General features: G+C 38.5%; 1 protein-coding gene across 2 annotated transcripts in view; it reads left to right on the forward strand.

Moving 5' to 3' along the window:
* Positions 1-12,223, forward strand: part of RECQL (RecQ like helicase) — a 33,143-nt gene that overhangs the window by 4,504 nt on the left and 16,416 nt on the right. For both annotated transcript variants that reach the window (XM_032287705.1, XM_032287699.1), the window contains exons 3-5: positions 6,022-6,219; positions 7,411-7,590; positions 11,143-11,249. In XM_032287705.1, the coding sequence (XP_032143596.1) occupies positions 6,022-6,219; positions 7,411-7,590; positions 11,143-11,249 (485 nt within the window). The remainder of the gene's footprint in view (positions 1-6,021; positions 6,220-7,410; positions 7,591-11,142; positions 11,250-12,223) is intronic.

The following is a 12,223-nucleotide window of genomic DNA, read 5'->3' on the forward strand; positions in this document are numbered from 1 at the left end:
AATATGGGACACAAATATCTTCACACTCTGACCATTCAGAGAGGTCTATACATGTATCTTCCTCAGACCTCATTGCGACCCGTTTTCCTATTTGGTACCTTCCAAGTTGCTGAACATCTTGCTAATCATTATCCATCGCCTATAATAGTGTGGATGTGTTTCCCTGGCAAAATGAATAACTATATGCACTGTTTACTGCGGACTGGGAGAATTTTCCATCTTCAGTGGTTTTTATGGCCACTCTGGAGAGACGCTAGAGTGTGATGGTTGTTCACTTTCAGGTAGTGACAATATAACATGCAGAATCTTTTGCAAATTAGGCTGGCACTTTTTATCTTCCTTAGTAACAGGGAACCCCATCATGAAATCATAGTTACAGGTTGAGAAGGAGGAGACAAGGGGGAGCATGGTGCATGAGCATTTGGACTTCTTGTTCATGCCTTCACTTAGAACCTGCTCACTTTGGCGTATACCTCTTCCATTGTGATGATGGAAGTTCACCTTATGAATTGATGGGTCAGATGATACCTGGTTGATGATACAGGCAGCACAGGTCACATAGTAACTTAGTCTCTTGTAAGACACAGGAGCAACCCAGAAGTTGTTTCCAAAAGGATAATAGTTCTCTGTAGATAATGGCATAGCTTTGCTCCAAAATCGTAATTGTCTGTTGTGACTCATCGTAGGCCAAAGGTGTTATATAACATTCCCATTCATCATAAACTTACAGTACCATCAAATCTGTTGGGTCATATGGCTCAATGGTAAGAGAAGATTGTATCATGGCATTACCTCTTATTCGGGGCCCTACTTAAAAAAGGCAAGTTTTTGGGTTACTTGGTAAATTAGGCATACATTGCCTCCCAAATCCAAGTAGTCCATTAGCCTCTGTGCCCTTCTAGTAATAGGAGGGGCCAGATGTAGAAACATCCTTCACTTTAGAAGAGGTATCTCCACGTGCCTCATACCCCTTGGCTCTCACCAAGGTGTCAGGCCTCTGAATTTTTATGGGATTTATCTTCTGTCCTCTGTCAAGTGTCTCTCTTAGCAGTTTGTTTGTAGTAGCTGCTACTGCTCCTGCTTGTGCAGCAGGCCGGACAAGCATGATAACATCAATGCAGTGAGCGAGTGTAATGCCTGGTAGAATGAAAAGGCAATCAAGATCCCTGCAGATTAGATTAGGGCTAGAGAGCAGATACAGCCCTGAGGTGGGAGAATAAAGATACCTTGCTGGCTCAGCAAACTGCTTTTACTGTGCTCTACACACCTATACTATAAAAACAGGTATGGAGAATAAAACATTCAACAGATCAATAGCTGAAACCCGATGCCAGGGCATATGTTCTGTCTCATTCATGAAATTACAGCTGGAACAATGGCTGTTGTTGGAGCCATAGCCTTATTAATTTTGCCACAATCCACTTTCAATCTCTAGAATCCATTATCTTCTACATACACTACATAGGTGAGTTGAATGCGATGTGGAAGACATTATTCCCACGTCTTTCAAGCCCTTGATATAGGCGGTTATCTCTGCAATCCCTCCAGGAATGCAGTAATGTTTTTGGTTTGCCCTATTGGTTGGTAAAGGCCGTTTTACTGGCTTCCACTTGACCTTTCCTATCATAATAATCCTTAGTTACTGGCCATGAGACCAATGTGTGGATTCTGCCACTTGCTGAACATATCTGTTCTCAGTATGTAGTGTGGAACTGAGGAAATAACCACATAGCAGATTAGAAGTCCCACTGTATATCACTAGCAGCCACTGGACTTGAGTCTGCTGCTGCCCCATACCAATGAGCTCACCAGCCCTGCCCTTACACTGACTTTCTTAAATACAGAAAATATGGCTATTGCTTCATTTCAACCTTTTAAATCTCTGGCAATCAAAACTGCATTGATTACCTCACTTAAGTCTAGCTTATACTCTGACTGGTGGATCACCATGGCATTTTGGTTTTATAAGAATTAGCATCAGTTCAGAGTTAATGCCCAGCAGTTTCTGAGAAGTGATTTTTTTTTTCCTAATGCGCAGTTACCCTAATAAACTTCTCTAAAGGAGACTAATAGGAAGATTCACTACATATATTTTTAGCTGTGTGGTAGAGTCCTTCCCCAAGGGGCTGCAACCTCTCCTTTATTCAAGGGGCTCTGGTTCTGTAAGTTGGTTCAATTCTGGAAATTGGTCAAAGGATGGTTGCTCTGTTGTGGTGTTTCAAATCAGGCTCGTGTTTACCAGAATCAGAGCTGTTTATTCTGTGTATACAAATCAAGTAATCTATTTCCAATTCAAGGACATCACAGTCGACTAGCCAATCCAAGATCTTGTGGGTCAGTCTATTCTGATTCTGTCTCAGCTCTGTTGCCCTTTATGGCAAACACATCCACTTTATTTTTGGTCATAAATTCAGTTGTGGCTGTTTAGACCTTGGAATCCATCATTGTCACTGAATCAGGTAGTCTGGTTGGAAGATGATATTTCCCACTGTCATTCCTAGCTTACAGAGAATAGCTAGGGGAGCCCCAGCATCCCTGAATGACTTCGCTGATGCTAGGGCTCCCCTTATGACTGTAGCTTTCACAGTCTTGGTGAAGGAAGTGTCCTTTGAATTCTCCTGGGGGACAGCAAGGGAGTGGATGATCAATCCCTTTGATATACCACTCTGGTACTGCTATCTCTCTAAGCCTCTGAATACCTTCCTTTAGAGCATACCCAGGAAATTCCAGCACTCCAGTCTCATTGGACTCTACACCTGTTTTATTCCATCCCAATTTTCTGACATTTATCTTTGAGGCCAGGTTTCAGGCAACAAGCCAAGCAAATTACTAGAACCACTCCTGGCCACTATATCTAGAACATTAAATCCAGAATTTCTTAGTGACCCCATATCAATAAACTTAGCTTAATTCAACAACCCCGTTTGAGGACCTTTATGATCTATTAAACTTAGCTTAATTCAATAACCCTGTTTCAGTACCTTTATAACCTTAATTCAATAACAATAACTTAGCCTAATTCCATAAACGCTGTTTTAGTACCTTTATGATCTGTTCCCATGTATATTCTCTAGCTTTCTGATATAGTTTGGATATGTGTCTCCTCCTAATCTCATGTTGAAATGTGACCCTCTGATGTTGGAGGTCGGCCTGGATCCCTCATGAATGGCTTGGTGCCCTCCCCGTGATAATTAGTGAGTTCTTGCTCTATGAGTTCACACGAGAGCTAGTTGTTTAAAGGAGCCTGGCACTGCCTCCTCTCTTGCTCCGTCTCTTACTGTGTAACACACCTGCCCCCTTTGCCTTCTGTCATTGGAACCTTCCCAAGGCCCTCACAAGAAGCAGATGCCAGCCCTATGCTCCTTGTACAGCCTACAGAACCATGAGCAAAATAAACTTATTTTCTTTACAAATTACCCAACCTTGGATATGCCTTCATATCAATGCAAAATGGATGAACACAGTTTCTATTGATAGATTTTGGCACATGCAGCTCTTTTGGTGTGTATCATGTCTTTTGACAGGTTACATCTTTGTGTTTTATTTTAAAACACTGTATTTTTTTTTTTTTTTTGAGACGGAGTTTCACTGTTGTTACCCAGGCTGGAGTGCAATGGCACCATCTCGGCTCACCGCAACCTCCGCCTCCTGGGTTCAGGCAATTCTCCTGCCTCAGCCTCCTGAGTAGCTGGGATTACAGGCATGCGCCACCATGCCCAGCTAATGTTTTTTTGTATTTTTAGTAGACACGGGGTTTCACCATGTTGACCAGGATGGTCTCGATCTCTTGACCTCATGATCCATCTGCCTCGGCCTCCCAAAGTGCTGGGATTACAGGCTTGAGCCACCGTGCCCGGCCTAAAACACTGTATTTTAAAGCACTGAAAGATGGCAGAGGCAGATTTTTAGGAGGATTAGCAGTCCCATACAAGGCAACAAGGACCATTGTAGGGATTTCAGTTAGGAGGACATTGTTTCAGAAAGGGGAGGCAAGGTAAAAGAGACTTGACGTAATTTAGTGGTTTAAGGAAACCTGCTTCATTGGAATCTGCCCTCATGTTTCCCTCCAAATTTCAGAGTCTCCTTCCCAGACAGTGTCCTGAGTTTATCATAAGAGTCCCTGCAGGGTTGGGAGTTCAGTTTGTATTGAAGTTCAACCATCTGCAGTATTTAGACCTAGGGCTGTTTTTCAGAAATAGTAGCCCTGCACCTATAGAAGATAAGGTTTTTTAAGGGCAATCATAGAAACTTTGAGGTCCCTTAATGCAGATACTACAATTTTCCCGAGTTCTTCACACACTTAGAAGCAACCAGTCAACCCTATGATTCCCACCAAAACATTTTGTGACAGCAAACACTTTGTCACCCACAGCCTTGCCTTCTCTAGTTTTACTGGCATCTATAGATGATGATTTAAATAACTTTTTTCATTGCATGATGATATAGAATAGTTATGTTCTCTTTATCAGTGGAAACAGGGTTACTAATGCCTTGAAATCTATTCAGATCAGAAAATCAATTCTGTGTGGCTCAGAATCAATTCAGAAAACCTAATAAGTTTCTGTTCTTCTGTATCAAAATTCTGTATGGGTTAGGGTTCAGTCAGGTAAGCTGAACCATTATGAGTGCTGTAAGTTTTATTATGGAGATTAAACCTTATGTGGTCATGGGAACTGGTTAAGCAGCTATCCCTGGGTCAGCTTCTGGTCCTGAGGTCAGCAGTACCAGCAGTGAAAAAGGAAGATGAATGTGAAGTGTGGGAGGGTATGGATGAACTGGAAGCCAGAAGTATAAATTGAAACTCATGAGGACAAAGTCAGGATGCTGGTGCCTTGCTGAAAAGCTGGTGCACTTGTCACAGAAGGTTGCTCAGCAACCTGGCCAAGAAGCCAAAGAAGCTGTGAGCCAAGTTGCCCACCAAGAAGATTTAGCAGGGGCTAGGGGAGCTGGCTTCCACCCCATGTCAAAAAAAGTGAGGCAGCAGATTCCTAACATAATGAGTGAGCTGCAGAAGCACCTGGCCTTTGGCCAACCATCCCAATGCAAAACTGACTGCTGCTTTTTTTCTGCCTTTTAAATCTCATGCAGAGTTCACTTGTGGCCAAACCTAACCCAAAATCATGTAGGGAAGGGTTGATACAAGGGATGAAGGCAGTTGGTACAATGAAAAGCCCCCCAACATCCTGTTTTAAACCATAACCATTAATTTTATCTCATGAAGAGGCACATTGAACCTGTATACTGATTAATGCAGGCAGGTATATTAGAATGCACCAAGAACATCTTTTAAGATTTTTCTAGCTTCCATTGATATGGTATCAAAAAGTGTTTCACTTTTTGACTTTACTACTTAGATTGATTAGAATCATACACTGAGGTTTCTTTATAAATTAGTTACAAAGGAGATGTAATGCCAATTCCAATAGTACACTTGATTTCTCTTAGTTGTTGCATCCTCTTGTTTATAATTACCAACTCCTTATACCATCAAATGAGTCCAAATAGGAATGCCTTCATAGAGTAATAGCAAAGTAATTAGGGAATTAGCTTCCTTTTGCTTCAAAGTCTGACTACTTAAATGGTTTAGGAGATTGTCAGATGACTTCTCTACAACGTAATAAAAATAAGTGTGTATTAAGAATTTGTGTACTAGGTACTATGTCTAGAACTCTTAATATATTATGTCACTAGGTCTTTATAAAAATACTATGAAAGTTAGATATTATCCCCTTTTTACAGGAGGGGAAATGGGGATGCAGGTAAGTATCTTGCCTCAGATCACTTAGCAGGTAAAAGATTAAGAGCATGTTTTTGAGTCATATAGACCCTAGTTAAAACCGACCTTTAAATCTGAGTTAAATCTCAGGTCTATATGGCTCTAAACATGCTCTCCACCATTCTGCTATACTACTTCAAGTTAGTCTGTAATTCATATGGTGGAGAACATCCAAAAATCAATCTGGAAACTTAAAGTTGTCATTTCCTTTGTCTAATCACTGTATTCCCCGCTGCCTCCCATAGCTCTAACTGAGGAACTGGATTCTGTAACCAGTGAGCTACATGCAGTAGAAATTCAAATTCAAGAACTTACGGAAAGGCAACAAGAACTTATTCAGAAAAAAAAAGTCCTAACAAAGAAAATACAGCAGTGTTTAGAGGATTCTGATGCTGGGGCAAGCAACGAATGTGATTCTTCACCAGCTGCTTGGAATAAAGAAGGTTAACTTTTCTTTGCTAGTTTTGTTTCTTCTCATTTTTTAAAAAAACTAGAATGGATTCTTTATGGGTCAGTGCTTTCCAGTAGGCTTAGAGGTGAAAGTGGCCATTTCTCCAGTGGAATGGGAAACCTGCAGATGGACCATTCTTTCCCTCTGTTCTGTAGTCTTTAAGCTTTTATTATTCAGTCATTTTTTCCAATTATTGTTCTAGCAACATTGATCATGCTTAGAAAATGAGATATTTACTTTACCTAAATTAACAAACAATTTAGAAACAAAACATTCAAACTCTTTGCCAAAGTTTAGATTATTTTCCTGCCCTAGTGAACAAACCTCTCATGATTCAAGTTCTTAACAAACATCATGTTTATCAATTATAAATTGATAATAGTATAATTATACATACTATAATAGAATAATTATATATAATATATGCTATAATAGAATAATTAGAATAACTCTAGAAGGAATTGCAGTGCTTTTTGTAGGTGGTGTGTTTTTTAATGATTTACATCTAAACAAGATATTTACACCAAAAATTCCAGATAATTGTTAACTTTGTTTGTGATATTTGGGTATTTTATGATGCTGTGAATTCCCTGATCAACATTCAGACTGTTTTTCAAATACCTGATCAGACACCTTCCATTTTTGTGTGGGTTAATTCTTAACTGGGAAATGTTTACATTTGTTTCTTTCTTTTTTTTTTTTTTTCCCATTGAGATAGGGTCTTGCTTGTTACCCAGGCTGGAGTGCAGTGGCACAACCACAACTCTCTGCAGCCTCAAACTCCCAGGCTCAAGCAATCCTCCCATCTCAGCCTCCCTAGTAGCTGGGACTACAGGTGCATGGCACTACACTAGGGTACTCTAAAAAATTTTTTTATAGAGATAGAGTCTTGCTGTCGCTTGAGCTCAGCCTGGTCCCGAACTCCTGAGCTCAAGTGATCCTACCACCTTGGCCTCCCAAAATTGTTGGGATTATAGGCATGAGACACAACACCTACTATGTCTTATATCATTTAACTTGTTTTTGCTTTTCTTAGCTAGTGAGTTAATCTCAAAATTATTATCAGAAAAGTTTAATGGTCCATAAGTATTAGAAGTTTTATTATATATGTTTGTCTCATTCTTATCAAAATTCTATAATAATCTTCTGTATGTTTGTCTGATTCTTATCTTTCTTTTTTTAGATTTTCCATGGTCTGGTAAAGTTAAAGATGTTCTACAAAATGTCTTTAAACTGCAGAAGTTCAGACCACTTCAACTTGAAACTATTAATGTAACAATGGCTGGAAAGGAGGTATTTCTTGTTATGCCTACAGGAGGTGGAAAGAGCTTATGCTACCAGTTACCAGCATTATGTTTAGATGGTATGTACTAATAAAAACTAATTTTGAGTTGAAGAAGTGCTTTGTCATCATATACTTTTAATTGTTTTAAAAAATAATTTCTAATCATACATATGTAAAAATCAAGTGCATTTTTTGTTTTGTTTCTTCTGTATTAATAGAAATTTAAAGTTTCACTTAAAGGGGGAATTTATTTACTTTTTATTTTAGATTTAGGGGTACATATGCAGGTTTGTTACATGAGTATGTTGTAATGCTGAGATATGGAGTTTGAATGATCCGTCATCCAAGTAGTAAACACAGTACCTGATAGGTAGTTTTTCAGCCCTTGCCCACCTCTATCCCTAAAGGGGGAATCTAAAAAACTTCTGAGATTAATTCTTTTATCTGGTTCTTGAAACATAAATTTAGAAACATATTGAACATTCAAAATCCTCTTTTCTAGCTTTTTGAAACGCTATACTAAATTATTGTTAACCATATTCACCCTGAAGTGCTGTAGAACACTAGAACAGAAAATAAAAGCGGGGGGAACCCCAAAAATGTTGTAGGAGAAGCAGCACTGGAAGAAGAATCGGTAGACCTAAATTCTCATCCCTGATCTTCATTGAGTGTGCCATTGTGCTAAGCACTGGGAGATAAAGTAGTGAGCAAAAATGGCATGGTCTTAGTTTTCACAGAACTCATAGTGTAGAGTAGCACTTTTTCAGACGTCAGCGTACATAAGAATCACCTGAGGATTTGATCATGTGCAGATTCTGATTTTATGTGAGACCAAAGATCCTGCATTTCTAACAAGCTCCCTGGTGCTACTGATATTGCTGACTGGGGAGTAGCAAGGGGTCAGCAAACTTTCCCTTGAAAGGGTAAATAGTAATTAATATAGGCTTGTGGTCCATATGGTCTCTGTGGCAGTTCTTCAACCCTGCCATGGCAGCACAAAAACAGTCACACATAATGTGTAAAGACATGAGTGTAGCTGTGTTCCATTAAAATAACTTACACAAATAGGCAACCAGCCCTTAGTTTGTTGACCCCTGGTTTAGAGAATACAGGTAATTGCAAGCAATTGCAATAAGAGTTTTAGGATAAAGGTTTCAACAGAGAATTAAGTCCGTACAAAGATCTGGTCTACTGGCTGTCAGGGAAAGCTTTTCTAACGAAGTGGCATTAAGCTAAAAGTTAAAGGATGAGTAGGCAAAAGGGACAGGGAAGGAAGAGTGTTCATTCAGAAGAGCAGCATGTGTTAGATTCAAAAGCAAGAGAGAACACACATCATGATGTATTCAGTAACCTGGAGGAATTTTTGTGTGGCAGTCAGTGGTAAGACAGGTGGAAAGAGTCTTTTTTTAAAACTTTTCCTTATTTTAGCAGGAAGCCATTGATGTGTTTTACACAGGTAAGAGACTCATTATTTTGTGGTTTAGAAGGATAATTCTTGCAGTTAGACGAATTCCAGATATATCTGGAAGATAGACTTGGTATTTATTGGATGGGGGGAAAGGAGAAAGAATAGTCAAGAATGAGGCTCAAATTTTAGGCTTGGACAAATGCTGAGGTGCTTCACTGAAATGGGGTACATTGGAGAAAGAACTCTTGGGAGTGGAGAGGGGAAGATGAATTTATTTGAGACATGTTGAATTTATGATGCCGTTAAGACATCCAGGTGGAATTGTCCTATGAGTAGGAGGATGTTTGTCTCTAAAGCTTGGTCTTAGAGGTCTGAGTGGGAGGCTGTTAGTGTGGAGACAGCCACTGAAGCCATTAGAATGAATTACAGAGCAGCATAAGAAGATAAGACCTAGAACAGAAACCAGAACACCAAGAGTTAAAGGATAAACAGAGAAAGAGGGGTTTCTGGACAAGGCTGAGAAAGAGTAGCAACATATAGGACAACCAGCATTGTATGGTATTATTAGAAGCCTAGGGAAGGACGTGTTTGAAAAAGAGAGTAGATTATAGTGATGTCTGTTAGCTAAAGGTCAGTTACAATAAGGATGTAAGTTTCATTGAGTTTAATGACAAAGGACTCATTTCAATTTTATTGAAATAGTTGGGTAGAGAACAAATAGCAAGGGTTTGAAGTGAGTAGGAATTGAGGAAGTTGAACTAGTGAGTGTGGGATGCTCTTTGGAAAAGAATGGCTATGAAGGGAAGAAGAGATGGGGCCATAAATTAGGTGTTATCTTAGTCTATTCCAGCCGCTGTAACAGAATACTTGGAATCGGCTAATTAACAAACAACAGAAGTTTACTTCTTGCAGATCTGGAGGCTGGGAAGTCCAAGATCAAGATGCTAATAGATTTTAGTGTCTAGACAGGAGGTGTTTCTTATAGATGGCACCTTCTTGCTGCATCCTCACATGGTGGTAAAGAATAAGGGCACTCCCTTCAACTTCTTTTAAAATGGCATAAATCCCACTTACGAAAGCAGAGCCCTCATTACTTAACTTTTCTGAGGGGATACCAACATTCAGACCATAGCAGGTGTTTTCAAAGATAAGAGACTTGACCATGTTTTAATATAATGAGTAGGTGCTAGTAAGGAGAAAGTGAAAATATAGGAGAGAGAATAATTGACAGGGCAAAATCCTTAATAAAGTCTTAATTTGATTATGTTTTTAAAGCATGTCTGCCCTCTGCCATAGGTTGTTGTAAAAAACAAATTACAGAAATGTAAAGCCATATAATTTTAACGGTAGAATAGCTTTTGTAGTTTAAACAATTTCAATTATAAGGGGCATATTACTACAACTTTATTCATACAGTAAACTGTTCACTGAGTTCTACTCAGAGTAAATCTCACACAAAAAGTAAAAGGATGCTCATGTAACTGTCATGTTTAATTATACACACTAATATATAATTAAAAATCTGTTTTCTTTGGAAAGCTTTGTAGCAATTTTTCCCTGATGAAATTTTTTAGTGTTTGAACTGACTTACGTTATATTACTGAAATTACCAATAGTGATTATTTAAAATGATAACAAATTAAACATTTGAAATGTTCAAATCTGTCTTTAATTTTATACGACTGAATAAGGATAGGAAGTTCTGTTTAGTTGTATGTTTGCTTATTTGACTTATATTTACCTTGTGTGGTCATTGATTCATAACTATCTCCCTGATGAATGAGAGTAAGAAGTGAGCATTACTAAAGCTGCATTAAAAATTAATCTGAATTGATAGGTGGTGCTCTAAAGTTAAGAAGGTAAATGGGCTGGGCACAGTGGCTCATGCCTGTAATCCTAGCACTTTGGGAGGCTGAGGCGGGCAGATTGCCTGAGCTCAGGAGACCAGCCTGGGCAACTCGGTGAAATCCCATCTCTACTAAGATACAGAAGAAATTAGTCAGGCGTGGCAGACTGCGCCTGTAGTCCCAGTTACTCAGGAGGCTGAGGCAGGACGATCGCTTGAACCTGGGAGGTGGAGGTTGCAGTGAGCCGAGATCGCACCACTGCACTCCAGCCTGGGCAACAGAGCGAGACTCTGTCTCAAAAAAGAAGGCAAATGGTTGCAATTGATTCTGATGGTGGTGTAAAATTTAAGGTAAATTTTTTTTTTTCTCTTTTAGGTTTTACACTTGTCATTTGCCCATTGATCTCTCTTATGGAAGACCAATTAATGGTTTTAAAACAATTAGGAATTTCGGCAACCATGCTAAATGCTTCTAGTTCTAAGGTATGTTTCAGTGGCTTTTTTTTTTTTTTTCTAATGTAAACTCTTCACTGAAATAGGAGCCTTACCTGAAGTTGAGTTGCTTATAAAATTATAAACTGTTAACTGTTTATATTAGGAGTTGCAACTACTGCTCTCAGGCTAGTTCCGGCCCACTGTCTATTTTTTATGTCCCATGAGTTAAGAATGGTTTTTTATATATTTAAATGATCAAAAAAAAATCTAAAAAGAATATTTTGTGAATGTGAAAATTATTTGCAATTCAAGTTTCAATATCCATAAATAAAGTTTTATGGAACACAACCGTGCTCATTTGTTAACATGTTGTCTGTGGCTGCTTTTACAGTATAATGGCTGAGTGGAGTAGTTGCAATGGAGACCTTATATCCCACAACATCTAATATTTATGTCTGGCACTTTACAGGAAACATTTGCTGACCTGTTTTGTATTATCTGTTCTAAAATAGTAAAGGAGAATTTCTAATTATACAATATAATTAAATATGAAATATGAATTACTAAGAAGATACCCTAAACCTGTGAAATTGCTTCTATTTAGGAATGGACTCTTACCCTCATCTTTAGAATAAAGCATTTCCCAGCTCTTCTTTTTTAAAAAGCTTATTATTGAAATCTTCAAAAGTAGAGAGAATAGCATAAAAACTGCCACATGTCCATTTCCCCCTTCAACAGTTATCAACATATGGCTAATCTTTTTTTTTTAATCTATATACTTCCAGTTTTCCCTACCTCCTTCCCCTTAGTTTACTTATTCAGAACAAATTCCAGGCATCATATTTTAATTGTAAATTCTTCAGTAGGTATCTCTAACTTTAAAGAAAAGTGTTAATGCCATCAGCACGTCTAAAAAATTTCATATCAGTTCTTTAAAATTATAAAAATATTCAGATTTCTGTCTCATATTATGTTTTTTTTTTAAATTATAGCCCAGATAATATTCATGCATTGTATTGTAT

Source organism: Sapajus apella, unplaced genomic scaffold (assembly GCF_009761245.1).
Source record: "Sapajus apella isolate SASKATOON/1434 unplaced genomic scaffold, GSC_monkey_1.0 scaffold2, whole genome shotgun sequence".
In the NCBI taxonomy this organism is placed as follows: domain Eukaryota; kingdom Metazoa; phylum Chordata; class Mammalia; order Primates; family Cebidae; genus Sapajus; species Sapajus apella.